Source organism: Bubalus kerabau, chromosome 4 (assembly GCF_029407905.1).
Source record: "Bubalus kerabau isolate K-KA32 ecotype Philippines breed swamp buffalo chromosome 4, PCC_UOA_SB_1v2, whole genome shotgun sequence".
Taxonomy (NCBI): domain Eukaryota; kingdom Metazoa; phylum Chordata; class Mammalia; order Artiodactyla; family Bovidae; genus Bubalus; species Bubalus kerabau.
This window is the reverse complement of record NC_073627.1, coordinates 12633462-12650736: the sequence shown is the minus strand read 5'-3', so window position 1 is coordinate 12650736 and position 17275 is coordinate 12633462. Positions and strand designations below refer to the sequence as shown.

General features: G+C 57.3%; 1 protein-coding gene across 1 annotated transcript in view; it reads right to left on the bottom strand.

Moving 5' to 3' along the window:
• Positions 1-2820: 2820 nt before the first annotated feature.
• The window catches only part of RPTOR (regulatory associated protein of MTOR complex 1), a 329649-nt gene continuing 315194 nt past the window's right edge, over positions 2821-17275 (bottom strand). The window contains exons 30-35 of the mRNA XM_055575332.1: positions 9481-9587; positions 8644-8771; positions 6861-6947; positions 5869-5985; positions 5485-5614; positions 2821-4816 (exon numbers count right to left, since the gene is read on the bottom strand). Coding sequence (XP_055431307.1) covers positions 4748-4816; positions 5485-5614; positions 5869-5985; positions 6861-6947; positions 8644-8771; positions 9481-9587 — 638 coding nt within the window. The 3' untranslated portion in view covers positions 2821-4747. The remainder of the gene's footprint in view (positions 4817-5484; positions 5615-5868; positions 5986-6860; positions 6948-8643; positions 8772-9480; positions 9588-17275) is intronic.

Below are 17275 nucleotides of genomic sequence, written 5' to 3'. Positions count from 1 at the left end.
TTGTAAATGGAATTGGCCTGTTAATTGCCTTTTCCAGTTGTTCAGTGCTAGTGTGTCATTTCTTTCCCCAGTGCAAAAAGTTCCAGTAAAGAGCAAAAAAGACAGGAAACCCCACGTGGGTTTTGCCTGGGCTTTGGTTGTTGCTGGCAGCTGCCACCTTCCCTGTGGAGCTGGGATCACTCCCTCCACAGGCTGCAGGGGCGGGAGTCCCGCACGTGGCTGGGTTCCCTCACAGAATAGCCCCCAGGCCATTCCTCCTGCAAAGCAGGGCCCTATGGGTGCTGGTGACAAGTTCTGGGCTGCCCCCCATCACCTCCAGTCCCTCCCTTGCAGTTGGGGGCCTCTCTGGGAGCTCCCTTGCCTTGTATCTGGCATGGAGGGCTCTGCTGCCCCAGAAGCTGTACCCGCCTTGCCCCCCCTCCTCTCTGCCCCCTGGTGTCTGCTGTACACTTGGGTAGAGCATCTCCTCTTTCATGGCCTCTCCTCCTTCAACCAGTGGCAGCCCCTGGATTGGTGAACTGGACGCCTCACCTGGATTCCTGATCCTCAGCTGCTCGTCCCAGCTGCACACTTTTGGGTGCATGTGGGCCTGGCGGGGGTCTCAGGATGTGCCTGCTGGCTGTCCCTTTAGGGGACACAACTGGGCCCATCCCAGTTGCCACTCTCCCTCTGGTCCCTTTTCCCTCAACTGTTCTCATCCTACCCCATCTTCGCCTGCCCCAGGCCAGGAGGCACTGGCCAGTTTTCGGGCCACGTGCACCCTCAGCCAGCTTGTACAACTGAACCCGAGAAGCAGGACAACCTTGAGAGGCCAATCCCTCTGACCTCTTCCCAGAGGACCCCTGTAGAAACCCAAAGATGGAGACAGTGGCCAGCCAGCCTTATGGTGCACCCAGCCCTTGTCTGTTGTTATGTTTTTCCAAACTTGTTCTGTAGGCCCCACGTCCTGAGACTCAATCACTACCACCCACCTGCATGCACACGCTTGACTGTGTCGCCCAGGTGAACACACCTTTGCTGGGAATTCCTGGTGCCTCCTATGTGCTGAAGCATGGTGTCTGCGTGGGGTTGAGGACAAGCCTACGGCCAAGTCTCAGGTGGTCCTGTGCCGAAAGCCACTGAGCCAGGAGGGACCCACAGAGCAGAGCCTCCCCGAGCTAGTCCTCCTGATAACACCTTCCCACCCTTTCTCTCCTCAGCTGGACGGCTGTCCCTGCATGGCCACCTAGGACAGTTATCCTTGGCTCCTGGCTGGCAAGCTGACACCGGCCCCTTGGTGCTGGTGGGCTCTTTTCCAGCTCCTTCACTGCAGCCGTTCGGAGCTGGTGCGTGGAGGGTGTAGCCCTGGGTCTGGCGCCCTCCTGTGGTATCTCCAGCCACATGCCCATCTTTCATTTTTACGAGCACTTGATTTGTATTCAAATCCCGGTGACAGGATAACTGATGCTAATGGGGAAAATATTACTCTCGCTGCTGAAGCGTGCCAGGTGCAGCTGAGTAAGTGCTGGGTATCCTTGTTTTAAACAAACTGTAATTTAATTCAGGAGTTCCAGCTGCTCAGACCCCAGGTTTCCATGGCAACAGTTCCCCTCCCCTCTTTGGAGTGGGTGCTGTACTGGGGAATCCACCCGTTTCCCCACAGTCTCCCTCACGTGCCAAGGCCTCAGAGCCTCCTCCTGCGGGTCTCCCCAGGGATGGAGAGGCAGCTGGCTCAGAATGCACAGAGGGGCCCTTCCCTGCTCCTCAAGAGCAGGGATGGATGTCTTGCTTCCCATTTCAGTGACCCCTCACCTCCTCTTAGGCCACCCCCGGCATTTGGGGGCTCTGCTTGGTAGGGGACTTATAGACAGAGAGAGTGGTCAGCAGAACCAAGTCTCTCAAAGAGGCCCACATCCTAGTCCTGGGAGCTGTGAACCTCAGGTCATGTGGCAAAGGGGATTAAGGCTGCCAATCAGCAACTTGGATGTGGAGAGATTGTCCTGGATTATTCAGTGGGGCCGTGCCATCCCAGGGTCCCTGAAAGCGGGGGGTGGGGTCCGAGTCCGAGTCCGAGTGATGCCCTGTGAGAGAGACTCCAGCTGCACTGCCGGCTCGGAAGGAGGAGCAAGGGGCCACGAGCCAAGGGATGAGGGCGGCTTCTAGAAGCTGGAAAAGGGGAAAAGTGGTTCTCCTCCGGAAGGAACCTGCCCAACTCCTTGGTTCCAGGTCCGGCGTGGGGCTCTCCAGGCCCAGGAGGGTGAGTCTGTCCTGGCTGACATGTTTGGGGTGATTTGCTGCAGCTGCCCTGAGGGCTGACACAGGGGCTTCCCTGGTCTGGGCCCAGGGGGCGGCTGGTCTGCCTCATTCCTGAGTCCTGGCTCCTCTCTTCCCCGTGTGCCCCCACAACCATGCCCGTCACAGCCTGCCTGGCCTCCTCAGGGGCTGGCCTCTCGTCCTCGGCCGGGTCAACCCCACCCAATCTAGTGAACCCGGTTCAATTCCTGTCGCTCCTTCGGCACCAGTGTGCATGGCTGGCTCCCGGTGCTGCCCACTTCCCCACTCACCACACCCTGTCTGCTGAGTGAGGTTCCATCTTGAGGCCACGAGGTCAGGATGTCGGGTGGGACCCCGGTTCCTGCTCCCACCCACCCAGTGGGTATGGCTCTGGGTGAGTTACTTCACGCCTGGGGCTCCATTTCCTGTCATCAGGGTGACAAGAGCTGGGACCCAAGCTGCTTCTAGGGACTGGGACCCCTAAAGCGTGAGGTGCATTTAAGGGGCTGGGACCCCTCAGGTCTGTTGGCGTGTCAGTGGAACATGGACTCCAGGCCCCACAGGGGAGCCAACCCTGGACCACTAGGTGGGCCTGAGAAGTCACAGGAGGACCCTTCAGGCTGGGATCAGAGGGGATGCTGGCTGAGGAAGGAATTGGGGTCCCCAAGCCACAGGATGAGGGTGGGAAGACGGATCCCCAGGACAGAACCCAGACGCAGCCTTCTGGCTTCTAACTGTAGGTGGTTAAGTAAAAAAGACACAGGAAGTGGCAGAGGGATTCCCTCTGGGAGCCTGGGCTCACAGGCAGAGTGGGGTGACCCCAAATCTAGGGCCTTCTCTTGGGCCAACTGTCCAAGCCACAAGGCTGGGGCTGTGCCCAAGGGGGCCAAGGGCCGGGAACCACCACCTTGTGCCTGGAGCCCCGAGGGCACGGAGGACTTGCCTTAAAGGACAGCGCCTCCAGCCAGCCCTCTGCGTATTTATCTTTTATTAACAGTTTATCCTTCTCGCTTTTTGTGTTACAATTCCATGTTTCATCAAAGTCTTTCAGTTCTCATTTTGATAAAATAAATAGAGATAAATGAACCCTTAGGTCGCACTCTCTCGAGCCTCTGTAACTTCATGATTGAATTTTCGCATCAGACCTATGAAGACAGCCCCACTGGGGCCCCCGTGCTTCGCCTGGGGATAGTTTTGTCTCAAAACAAACAGAACCACACGTGAGCTCAAAATGTGGAGTGGAACTGCTCTGTGAAATCAGCTGTGGGCAGTCAGCTCGGCATCTGTGGGTAGAGCTCAGCTTCTGGAAGGTTCCCAAGTCACCATGTCTGGAGCACTGGGTGAGCTGAGCTTTCTGTGGCCTTCCCTACCCGCACGCCGCTCACTCACCCAGCACACGGTGGACACCGTCCTGGAACTTTCTTGGGGGAGCAGTCATGTCCAGCCCCTGGCCCAGCCATGTGCCCTGTACAGCCCCCGCAGGTCCACAGCATGGCTCTTCCTCACATTCCCACTATTGTTGGCCTCTTACCGGCAGAATTAACTAAGCCAGCTCACTCCTCTATCTTTGAATAATCCTGATTCCCAAGGAAAATGGAAAAAATGATTTTCAAAATATCATCATCGTGGTTGTGTCTTGCGTTCCAGGCATGGCTGCTCAGGGCCCCTCCACAGATGCGTGCATGCAATGGTCACGCGTGAAGCTGCCGCCTACCTGGGAGCCCTCCTGTGTCCCTTGCAGGTGTGAGCTGCCCCCATGTGTGTGGGGACAGAGGGTTGGGGCGGCGCCGTTTAGCCCTGGATACTTGGGGCTGGGCGGCCCCTCCACGTGTGCTCATGTGATGCATGTGGGGCACGGGTGGGGAGGCCAGGGTTCCCTGCACCAGCCGGGGAAGAGCAGCACTTGAGAGAAACAGGCCCTGTGGCCCAAGGGACCTGCCTCTCCTTCCAAACCGGAGCCCCTCCTGCCGACACTCAGAGGGGAGGCCTGCCTGTGGGGAGGGGTGCGCTCGGGCTCTGGGGTTTGGCCAGACGGCCTGGGGTGACAACCAGCGGGTGGCAGGCCACCTCCATCTGTCCTTCACTCAGTCTCAAGCCTCCACCTCAGCCAGCGGCCTCGGACCACCCTAGGAGCCCACGCCGGGGGGGACGCAGCCCCAGGAGCTGGCTTCCGTCTGGTTTGGAGACTAATGCTCGCATCGCTTGGAAAATAAAGCAAGTGTGTTACCCCCTTAAACCTCAGACGACAGCAGGACGGGGGGAACTGGAACGCACAGGGCCGTGCCCTCCGCCCGGGAGCCGTGTCTCAGCAGGGCAGCCACCGTCACACCAAGGACTCCAGCAGAGCCCCCTTCTCTGGGCTCCTGGGCATGACAGCGAAGACAGACAGACAGACAGTGCGGGCCCTTGCGAGCCCTCAGCAGCTGGTTCGGGCCAGTGTTCAGGGCAGCGTGGTGGGTCCCCTATGTACACGGCGGCCTGTGGGGAGGGGCCGCTATCTGACACGCTTCTCCACCGAGTACACGGAGATGTAGTAGTCGTTGCTGCCCACGGCCAGGTGCGGCTGCGGGAGGGAGGAGAGAGCAGGGGGTGAGCGGCTGGCGGGGGTGTGTAGGCCAGGCCTGGTCACCTCAACTCCGCCCGCAAGGCCAGCGTGGAAATGACGGGCTCCTGGGCCACACAGCTCGTGCAGATTCCTCACCTCCGCCCTGTCACAGGGAACCCGCCCGCTCTGCACACCGCCCACGTTTTTCTTTCCAGCATGGCTCCCCAGGGACAGCTCTGGGAACCTCATGCCATGCGTTTTGGCAGAGAGCCACATGCCAGGCTCCTGGGGAGCCTTGCGCTGCACACAGGCAGGTAGGGAGAATCCTAATTTACAACATGGCAGCCCCCAGCTGCATGGCTGACTGTAATTTAGGACGGTGCCGTCACCCGGGTTATGGGGTCTGGGCTGCTCCTACCCCAGTGGACTTTTCAAGGGGAGCTTTCTCTGGGGTTGGGGTCTATGCAGGGGCCAGAGGGGTCGCGAAGAGCGGGGCTACTTCATGTCTTCCCTGAGTGACAGGGAATTTGACACTGCTTCCAGAGGGAGTGCAGTCTGGGGGCTATGGCCCCTGGAGATCCTAGGGTAGCCGACTGCAGTGAGGGGCGGGGGCCTCTGCCTGCCGCTGCTAGCACCTCCCCACGCCTCCCGAACCCCCAGCCCTTGATGGGGGCAGAGACACAGACCCAGTGTGGGTGGAAGGCCAGACAGCTGATGGCACCGACCCGCTGGCCCATGAAGCCGTCGTAGTACTTGATATGGTTGATCAGCTCTCCGCTGCCGTTGTAGATGGCGGTGAACTGGTTCATGGAGCCGCTGCATAGGAGAAGGCCTGGCGGTCAGCGCGGGGAGCAGGTGTGTCCATGGGGAGAGGGGGCTCCTCTCTGGTCACCCCCATGAGGGGGCTTGAGCCTCAAGGGCTGTGAGGCCAGGAAGGTGAGGAGCAGCAAAGGGGCCCCACACTCAGTCCCTCCTCCACAGGTGTGGGGGTGGGTCATGGTGCCTGCTGTTTACACAGGGCCTGGGAGCTGGCTGGGCAGCGCGGGGGGCAGAGAAGAGGCAGCACCTACCACGCAATCAGGTTTGCCTGGGGGTGGATGTCGAGCGCTGTCAGCCCCTTCACGATCTGCATGACGTTCACAGACTCTGGCAGCCGAGGGTCAAAAAAGCGCACATCCCCGTTGACGCTGTGGGAGTGGGTCGTGGTGATGCTGGGTGGGCATACCGGGGCCCCAGGATGCACCACGTGCAGTCAGGGGCCGTCCACACGTGCTATTCAAGGCCACGGTCCCCTGGACCCTCAGAGTGTCCAGGGAGGCCCCTGGATGGCACATGCGCCCACCCCACTGACTCTGGCGCCAGGCCTGCTGCTGAGCCCCGGGGACCCCTCCCTACAGGCAGAAAAGGCCTAGCCGCTGAGGCACACAGCAGGGTGAGCAAAGACCTGGGGGAGGCTGTGAGTTATTTGTTCATTTCCGGCCGGATATTAGATTTTGCATAGCAGGGAATGTGGTGATGGGTGGGAGGGGAAGATAGGAGGTCACCTCTTCCTGCCCTGGGCCTGGCAGGCAGCGTTTTGAGAGCTGTGCTCTGTTTCCACATTACAAACAAAGGAAGAGCATCTCTTTGGAGAAATGGTGGTTTTGTGATAGTAAATTACATCTGCTGTCCCTCTAACAGGCAAATAAATATCCGCCGCTCTCAGCACAGGATTTACCAGGCAGCAGGAATGGATTTATGGGCAGACGATGGATCCGCACGGTGATCCTGGCACATGCCCGGCAGATGCTGCTGTCGCGGAGAGGCTGTGCCCCGGTTGCCTCGTTCACCCCTCTCTCCTGCCGCCCACAGGACGCCCGTAGGCCAGGCTCTCCAGCGGGAGGACCTGCTGTCCCTGCCCTGGTGCTGGCCCTGACCTTTCTGGCCAGTCCCAGAGCAGAAGTTAATTACTACCCTGAAATGCCATATTTCCCAGCTGTTTAAATACCAAGGACATATTTTAGATGGAGGGAAAATAATGTTTTTACAGCAAAATGTCTCATGAATATTCCACGCTCATTACCTGACGCTCATGATGTGGCCCTCGGGGTGCTTCTGGAGGTAGGCCTTCACCACCCAGGCCGTATGCTCCCGGTACGTCATGACGCGGCTGGAGGAGAGGAAGGAGGGGTCAGGGCCCGGGCACAGCTGTGGCATCCCTGACGCTCCGAGGCATCAGGACGGGAGGCAGAGTGGACTTTGTTTTGAGCAGAGGGAACCAGGCACTTATGTAAAGTGTCCACGGTCTGCCCATGCCCTGAGGTCAGCCCTCACTGTCTCAAGTTTGCCGCGAATGACTGAGTGATCCCGCACCACTGGCATGCCCCTCCGTGGGCACCTCAGGCCATGCTGGGGCCTCTGGAGGCGGGGTGGCTGTCATGCCCTCTTGGGGCCCCAGGCACTGCCAGCCCCCCTACTAGGACTTCACATTGCATCTCCCTGTAGGTTTGAGGGCGGGGACCGAGAACCCCAGACTGTAAAGCTGTTGAAACAGAGGGACATGGGCTTTCCTGGAAGCCTGGTGTGGTCCATGACTGGCAGCGGGATTGGGATGCACGTGACGGGGAGGTGGGGTCAGACTGTGACCCCCGGGAAGGGTCCAGGACACAGTCACACCCAGCACACACAGGTCTCTGCCCGGGGATGCCCAGGAGCCCCCGTGTATCTGTCCTCAGACCTCAGGCCAAAGAGGAGGTCTAGAGACCCCAGCCCCTCCCTCACGGCCGCTCTGTGACCCTCAGCTCTTGTCGATTTGCCAGGTTACTGCCTGCCCAGGGAGGCTTCTTACAATAAGTCTGATTGACATTTGATTCACATACATAAGAGTCTCCTGTAAGCATGTATTCACTGATTTGACACGTTCTTACAGCTGTGCGACCATCACACAATTTTAGAATATTTTCATCACCCCAGAAAGGAACCTTGCTCCCCCACTTCCATGATGGCTGCTTCTGGTGGGCAGTGTAGGTTTTCGGTGGGGACTCTCCTGCAGAGACCTGCAGGGACCATGAGAACCAGGGGCTGCCTGGGGCCCACTCGTCATCCAAGCCTCAGGCCCAAACTCCTGCCAGACTGGCTGGTGCCCCTGCTGGCTGCATGGGTCCATACTGGTCCTCCCGGCTGCTCCCAGCCCTGCACCCTCAGAGCCTCACTCTCTTCCTGCTGGTGTCACCGATGGGGTTCACCTGTGCTCAGGCCCAGCTTGGCCCCGTCTCCTGCCCTGTCCCCTCCCGCTCCCCTCCCCCGAGGATCCCGTTAGCTCCTGTGGCTGCACACGGGCCCACCTGCTGCTCCCCATTCCATGGGACAAGGTGGGTGTTCAGTAAACATCACTTCGGAGCCCGGGCCCGCGGTCCCGTGGGGCTCTGTCATTTACCAGCTCTGTGTGACAAGCATCTGGACCTCCATGCTCACCGGCCCACACAGGGCATGGGGCAGGGCCCCTGGGGGCCTCAGCCCAGGGCAGAGTGGCGGTGCCCAGAGCAGCCACGACCATGTGAACGTGTGTGGCCCAGAGTGGCACAGTGTCCACAAGTGTCCCTAACGCCATCTCCTCAGCTGTTCATGAGTTTGACCTGGGAGGCAGCAGCCTTGTCTGTGTTCAGGGGGGAATGGAGGCCGGGAAGGCAGCGCCTTGCTGGGATGTCCCCCCTCAGCCTGTGTTCGGAACAGCCCGTCCACGGCTGGTGGGAAGCTGTGCTCCTCCACGTGCCGGGGGGCGCGGCACTGGGGGAGGTGGCCGTCTGGCCCTGGGGGCTCGCTCCCCCTGAGCCCAGGAGATGGAGGGGTAGGCGAGGCCCAGTTACCATTCGCTGAGTGCCATCCTCCTGTCATAGACGCGGATGGAGCCGTCGCCGAGCCCGGCCACAATGAGGGAGCGGTGGGAGTCGCAGGAGAGGCTTGTCACGCAGCTGTCGGCGCCCGTGGGGATGTCCTAGGGCCGACACAGACCCGTCAAGCACCCTGGAGTCAGGGCCCCGCCCGCGCCAGCCGCCGGAGGAGCTGGGCCCAGAGGGAGTCAGGCTCCATCTGCCCGAGTTACAGCCCGGGACCCTGAGGCCCGCAGCCCAGAGGACACAGCCGTAAACACCTCTGTGCCCATTAAACTTTCCAACGTCTCCCCCTCTCCTAAGAAGGAGGATGAAGCACATTTCGGCAGGAGGAGTCTTTGTCAGCTCCCTCTTAAACCTCCTGATTAGTTCAGGGAAGGGTCCAGGAGGAATCCTTCCACCCATAAACCATCCCCTCGCCTCTCCTCCTGGCAGCTGTAAAAGCTGGAGAAGGGCAGGAGGTGTGATGAACGCTCAGCAGAAAAGAGCAGGAGACAAAAAAATGGGCCCCAAGAGGGGGAAAAGTGCTTTTCCAATCAGAAGAAGTTTGCGGCTCAGGCACACACAAGGAAGAAATCCAACAGGGAAGGAAACCAAATCATTGTACCCGTTTTAAAGGTACAAGGCAGCCTGACTGGGCCTGCTTTCCTCTGTCCCCCACCTCTGGGGACACCGCCTGCTCAGAGCACTTCCATAGACCCTCATTCTTGGCCCTTGACCTTGAGGGTGAGTGGAGCTGGGGAGGACGGCGGGGTCTGTGCACACTGGCCCGCTGCGCCCCCAGGGAAGCCCCACAAGGGACAGTGTGCTCACCTGCACCTTCATCTCGCGGTCTGTGTCCCAGATCCGGATGATCCGCACGTCTCCCGAGCTCATGAGGAGGCCGGTCTCCTGCTCCCAGTCCACCACCATCCCAGCTCCTGGAGAGATACAGATAGGCACCAGTGTCACCGAGGGAGCCTGGTCTGGGCAGTCGCTCAAGCAGCTGGTGCCAACCCATAGGGTGGGTCTCCAACCCCACACAAGCTTGAGGTTGGGGTGACAATTCAGAGCCTTCTCCGTATCTCTGCTGTTTTCAGGCATCTGCCAGAGGGAGAGCAGGATCTCGGGGCCGTTTGTCCAAGATGCCCACCTTCCAGGACACCTGGCCATGACTGGCAGGTCTGGAGACTTGAGAAAGGGTGTCAGAGGCACACAGGTCTGAGTCCTCTGGGTCCTGCAGTTCCCTGGGGGTGAACAGCTTCGTGGCTGCCCCTCATGGAGGCAGGGGGCTGACCACAGACGATCAGATTCACAGAATACATCAAGGGGTAGCCCTTTCCTCAGACTGGGCGGGGTTGGGGGGGCGCGGTGAGAACCTTCAGCCTCCCTAAGGGCAGCACTGACCTCACAGGAGGGACTCTAAAATAAGATTTAATTTCAAATGTTTACTTGTATTTCAAACAAATACAGAAAAAACACAACAGAAATCCCTGAACACACCACTCAGATCTAAGAGTTGCTAATATCTTTTTTTTTTTAGTTGCTAATATCTTGTCATTTTTACTTTTTTTTTTTTTCTTGAAAAGAAATGAAATTTAATAAAAGCCTCACTTGCCTGCCCTTTCCCCAGATGAACTTCCCCCCTGCTGCAGATATCCTCCCAGGCCTGCCTCTGTGCATTCCAATGCAGGGCCATGTGTCCAAAACCACAAAATACATCTCTTACATCTCAAAAGTTGCCAATTTCAACTGGGAGTATATTTTCTGGCAACTTGTGTTTTTTCTGTAAGGTTATATGGTGAGGTTTCACCCAAACCTATGAACGCAGATCTGGCTAATTCGTATAAATTTGTGGGTAACATGCTCTTGGAGAATGAGCCCTTCACTTCTGTGATCCCCTGAGATTGTAAGCCACGCCACCCTGACGACGTTTCCATGCTCCCTGTGTGGAAGGAGGCGGTGGCAGCACCAGGAAGGGGACGTGTCCATCTGTGCTTCAACGTCTCCAGGAATGGCCATCCACTCCCAGAGCGGGTGCCGGCCTGCAGTCTCAGCAGAAATGGACACAGGGTGTGGTTTCCCTAAATCCTGGTCAGCATTGGTGTGTGAAGCCTGCACACCTTTAAATAATTAAAAAATTAATTTATTTATATTTTTGGCTGTGCTGGGTCTTTGGTGAGGTGCAGGCTTTTCTCTAGTAGCGGAGAGCGGGGCTACTCTCCAATTGCAGCGTGTGGGTTTCTCACTGCAGTGGCGTCCCTCACTGTGGAGCACAGGCTCCAGGCCGTATGGGCTTCAGCAGTTGGGGCAAGCAGGCTCTGCAGTCGCAGTTCTGGGCTCGAGAGCACAGGCTCAGTAGCTGTGGTGCACGGCCTTCGTTGCTCCAAGGCATGTGGGATCTTTCCGGATCAGCTATCGAACCTGTGTCTCTTGCATTGGCAGGTGGATTCTTTACCACTGAATCACCAGGGAAGGCCCCTGCGTATGTTTTAATATATATTCTGACACTGATGGTTGAATTCATATACTGCAAATATCCTTTCCTATTCTGTCACTGACATAGCTTCATGTATGTTTTCTTTGGTCACACCGAAATCTAAACTAAAGTCACCGTGCTTTTTCATACATCTGTCTCTGCTTCTCGTGGCAGCAGCTCCTGTGTTTGCCTCTGTGGTTTTCCCTTCTCTCTCTGTGGGTGTCCACTCTTCTCCCAAATTCCTGAGCTGGAGGGCGTGACTCTCATTTGTTCTTTTCTGATATGTTCCCTTCAGGCTACAGAGTTCCATCCAAGTGCCTAATCTCCTCTTGAACCCCAGACTCTCATTTGTACACATCACTTCAGGTTCCTGCTCAGAACTTTGTCCCTCGACCCTTGCTCCAGAGACTCCCAGTGGTCTCCCAACTGGGCTCCCATTCTGCCCAAAAGGGACCAGCTTGGTCCTCTTACCTGGACCCTGGTGCCTGGAACGCCCCTCTCCTGACATCCACACAGCCCCTCCATATTGTGCTCAGTCACCTTCTCAACCACGCGAGGCTATGATGTCTCCCTGTTCCAGAGGCATCACCTCCCACATCCCCTGCCCCGTCCTTCCTGTTTTGCCAGCAGCTGTCGTGTCTACTCTGCAGAAATGTCACCTCCGCACAACAAATGGACCAGCCTTTGTTTCACCTTTTAGAATGCAGTCTCTCCACTGCAACACCCCTGACCTCAGGCAGGAGGAAATACCCCAAAGTACCGTAAAGGTTTCCGCGGGTGACAAGGCTGCAGGCATGGCAGATGAAACGGTATGACATGCGAGTCCCACTTCTGTCCGGGAAAGCCCAGGTCACACTGTGACCAGTCAGCCCACAAGCAGAGCCTGAAACCAGGCCACTGCTTCCCCTCATGATGTGCCTGGTGGGCATTACGTGAATGAATCACAGAGGATGCACCCACCCAGGACCGGACTTTGGGCACCAGGTCACTGCAGAGGCTCACAGACTCCTAAATCCATGGACCACTGCTGGGGTGGCCTGTGTTCTCGGGCATGCTTAACAGTCTGCTGGGAGCTCCGTGTTGGCCCTGAGGGGTTTTCAGGAGCAGTGTAATTAAGGAGCGGTCCTCCATTGAGAGCATGGGGCCAGGTGACATCTGGGATGCTCTGGGATCATGGGAACAAGTTGTGGAGAATCTGGGGGGACCACACAAGGGCTGGGAGGAGTCTCAGCCCCAAGCCTATGCAGGAAGCAGAGAGGAGGCTGTGGGCATTCCCAATGGAGCGAGAAGGCCCACCTGGCCTTCAGATGAAGCAGTGGCAGCTTCCTTCTCGCTGCATCTCCTTCATGGTGGATTCAGAGCTGGTAGGAGCCCTGAGTTAGGGCCCAGCCCAGTGACTTCATTTCACCTGAATCCTTTTCTCAAAACAGTTGCCCTCTGAGTGCTGGGGGTGAGGACTCCAACACATGAATTTGGGGAGATAGAGCCCCCATCCAGGCCCCATGTCTCCATCTGCACGGAGGCACGGGAAGGTGTGTCCGTGCAGCCGTCAGATGATATGGAGACATAGGTTACATGAGCTCTGAATCCTGTTTCAAATCTGGACTCTCTGATGTGGACTATCGAGCTTCAGATTCTGGTTTAAACTAGTTCTAAAGCACGGTGAAGCCAGCAGAGGTAAGAAACGGGTTTCCTAGGGTTTTCCCAAGTGCTGTGCATGTTGGGGAGGCAAGTGCCCTGCATGTGCAGACAATTCTGGGCAAGGCTGTTTTCTGAGCTGGGCCTGTTTGTGGAAGTTGTGTCTCCTAAGACAGTGAGCTCTTATCCATGGAAGAGTCTCAGACCAATATGAAAACTATTGGGATAAAAACAACAGTCTGCTCACATCCTGACCCACCTCCAGGAAGGTTCCTCTTCCTGCACCTCCTGGCCCCCACCTCATTCTCCTGCAGGTCTGGGGCCTTGGCTGGTCCTCTGGCCCAGATCTGAATGTAATCACTGGCTTTCCTCCTTGAGACCTTTCCCAGCCAAGCCTGTGTCTCGACCTCTAGACACAGTGGAGGAGAGATGATCTGACTCATCACGAGTTGGGAAAAGATGGGAAAAAAGGTGACACTCTTCCTTGATGCGCTGAATACAAGGAACAAAACTGATGGCTGTGATTTAAGTAAAACTCATAAGATAGGAACATCATGACCTTGAACTAGAGTGCAGATTCCAATCACTTTGTTCCTGGGGAGCATGGCCTCAGCAGTGTTCCCCTCCTTGCCCTTGCCCAGAGAAGTGACAGTGGTGGGGAGGGCCCCAGCCCCTGGTCCCCTGGCCCTTTCCTGTTTTTCAGGAGCAGGCAAGCTGCTCTGGGCTTCCCTCCAGAGGGTCCCTCCTCCTGGTCCATGCCGCCGCATTGAGGACACCGAGGGTGGTTAATGAACGGAGGCTGCGCGTGTGCTGCAGCCTTTCTCCTGCTGGGCGGGCACCCTGAGCGCTCAAGAGCACAGTCTCTCTAGTGTGACGTTGCTCTCACTGCCCGGGAGCCAGGGGTGGGGTGGCCCTCGCCAGGAGGCCGAGATTCTCAGCTGACTTTATTCTGGATACGAGCCCTGCTCACATGTTCCTCTCCAAAAGCTGGCCAAAGAGGGGATTTCTTCATTAAAACATAGGCACATTGTGTAGGGAGGGTTGGAGAACAGCAAGCTCGAACGTGTAAGTCAGGGACCAGGCAGAACCCAAGCCCAGCAGACAGAGAGAAGAAGAAACACGTTGTTTCAGAGGCTTGGGTCTCTGCAATGTCCATGATCAGCCCTCCAGGCTCAGCGGCCAGTCCAGACTGACCTCTAAGGACCTCCCAGTCTGGAATATGCCTTTGAGAACCAACACAGGGATCTGACCTCTGAGGACCCATTATGTGGATATATGACTAAGGACCCATCACCCCCAACCTGAAATGCCCTTGGGAGTGATGGTTCTAGAACTCCAAAGGAGGAAGCGCAGGTCCCCACTCCACCAGCACATGTGAAAACCTCAGACCTGTGGGATGGTGACCCCCACTGCCTCCCCAGGGATGCAGACGCAGCACCTCCCCATGAGGTAAGGCCTCTCTCAGAGCCTGTGAACACTTCTAGACACCTGGCAGGTTCAGAGGCTCAGGACTGGGCTGGCAACAGAAAGCTGGGCTATTCAGGGGCAAATGACTTCACCTAAACCTCTGTTTCTCACTTAGGGAGATGGCCCAGGACACTTGGCAGCTGTGAAGGATCAGAGCAGACCCGTGCAGGTGCTCCCTGTTAGTGGGGCTGGGCACACGTGTCCTGGGCGAGGAGGGAACTGTCATTCCCTGTGGCCCGTGTGCCTGCCCTGCGGGCCCACGGGAGCCACCACCCGGCCTTGCGTCCTGGCTCCAGCATTGAGAGGGCCTCCCACTAAGATTTGATTCCGGATGCCTGTGACGCCAGAGGAGGCGTGCAGGTGGGAGAGAAGGGCGGCTGTGACCCTCCCAGCCCCACCGGCTACCCCAGCACTCTGTGGCTGGTGCCCTGCTCGCTGTCCAGCTCACTGCCCAGCTGCTCCAGGTGACGAATACCAACAACTGACCGAGGCCCAAGGTTTACGTCCAGTTCACACGCGGGTGCTGGATGATCTGTTCCCTGTCCTCTGGGGTCACTGCTGCCCTCCACGCAGGTGACAGCCAGGGGTCTGGGCCGCTCTCCTCCAGGTGCCCCAGGGAAAGGCTGTGAAAGGCGTTCCCTGGTCTCTCTTCAGGGTTTTGGGGCGAGTGGCCCTGTCACTCGTCCGAGGCCCTTTCTGAGAGAGCCCCTCCTGGTTACCGCCTCTGCTATCACTGTTGGTGGGAAGCGGAGGAGTGAAGATGGAGTCAGTCCTGGGTTTTCTCCATTTTTCCTTCATTTTGAGCTTTTTACTACAAGAGTCCTTTGTAAAATATCAAACTGTGAGTCTGTAAGTTTGTAAGGACATCTTGCTCTTCGCTCCTCTCCGTCCCTCCAGCTCTGGTGGCACGAGGGGCCCTGTCAGGCCCGCGGCCACCACTGCCTTCCTCCAGGGAACCCTTGTCGAGAGACGGAGAGGTCACCACAGGGCTGGTCACACTCTAAACTCAGATGCTGCAAGTTAAAGGCCAAGAATTCTATCTGCTGCCAGGATTCATAAGGCTCCATCTCTTTACAGTTTACCCCACTAGTGAAATCGGGAGAGAAAAGGACTCATTTCAAGCATGCGTATTTTAAGTTTGCCAACCCAGTGTATGCATAGGCAAGTGCAGATTGGCGTTTTGGTAACTATCAAACTTATATATGGATTTTCAGATGGAAACAGATGCTTTAAGAAACTCTGCATTCAGTTCTGGGAAATATTCTCTTTGAAGAAATTTGGTGGGAACACAAATCTCACTTTGGAATGACATCTATCTCTGTCCTAATGGAATCGTGAGACGTCTTCCCTGGGAGCCTGAGAGCTGCGCCATCCTTACTCTAGCAGATGTAGACTGGGATTATTCCCGTTCCAAGGCTGCTGTGAAGGTGGCATGGAGCACGGAACTGACTGTCCTCGAGCCAGTCCAGAGTGAGGCCACTAAGGAGGCCGGGAGGCGCGACCATGAGGCCTCGGATCCCAGGGACAGTCCTGTCTACGGCGCTCACTGAGGTCACTTTCCAGAGCTGCATGCAGCCACTTCATTCATCCCATGAGATCTGAGTGTTCAATAAGTGAGATCTTTTGTATCAGAGGAGAGTATGCGGATGAAGGAATAAGAAAAACCACAGCCCTGACCCTCTGCCGCCTGAGAGCATGGTGGGCAAGAGAATGTTGTCGTGCAGAGCAGAGGAGCCGGCTCCCGCCCAGCCCTCACAGATAAGGGGAAGGCACTCACCTCCCTGCTTACTGTGGTCAAGAAAGATTGAGACCTTTCGGGCCAGACCTGTGAGGAAACAGGGATTATGGGCTTGATGCAAGGGGAAGCCGGCCAGCCAGAGCCAAATCAGCCAGACTTAAACACACCACAGAGTCAGGGAGCACCATGAAGGAAACGGGGTGGGGTTGGGGGGGCAGACAGTGGCCCGGGCCACGGCTGCAGTTGGAAGACAAGGGCCAAAGTACCTACGAACTTGAAAACTCAACAACTGGAGGTTTTGGCTAAAAAAAGACTCAAGATGGGAAATCAGAAGGTGCTGAGACTCAAGGGAAACGTGGCCTGACATGCGTGGCACTTCCAGCGAGGGGTAGTTAATGGCCAGTCACACACACGGTTAGTGTGGCCCAACTGGCAGGAGCTGACCCACTGGCCACGGCCGGAGGAGCGGAGGTAACCCTCTGTCTAGGTCCTGAGTGAGGACGGCTCTTCATTCACGAGGCCCCGGGTCGGTGAGGAGGCCTCTGGGGAATGGTGCTTATGTCCAGGTGACTATGGGCACCTTGGCCTGACGGCGGGTGGTACCACCACTGGTTCTATTTCAGAACATGGCTCACTCAGCTCCAGGGGATGGCCAGGGACCCAGACTGACTTCAGTTCTCCTGACCGCAGGGGATCCCCATGAGGGGAGTGTCCCCAGGTTAACTGCACGAGCATGCACAGGAGCATACGTGTTCACATGTGCACATGCATGCATGCGTGTCCATGCCTGGGTACACATGTACACGTGAGTCAGGGGCATGCTAAGATGACGCAGAGACCCTGCACGTTTCACACAACTTCCAAAAGGCAGGGGTAGGGCTCCTGCAAGAAACAGTCTCTTTAGTCCCAAACCACTGGTTCAGATCTTTGCAAACAGGCTGCCACGACAGCGACCCGGTGAGTGAGTTCTGAGCTGGAGAGCACACAGGAGAACCTCACAGGCAGAGTTTCCCCACTGCTCAGGGGGCGCCAAGTCCTCCCTCCCAAGTGCCTTACATGCCAGTGTTCACAGACGAGACCCCCATGACCTCTGGAGCTGAAGGACAAGGTGGGCTGGGCCTTGCAGGGTGCAGAGCTGTGTAGGATCCCCTGTCACAGGTGCGTGGAGGAGTTGATGACGGCAGCCCCTCCCCTCAGGGTGCCTCATCCCCACGACACAGCTCAAGGCTGCCTGGGACCCGAGACCAGGCGGAGGACCTCCCTGTGCAGCACAGGGAGTTTCATATGCCCGGGAGGTAATCTGGAGC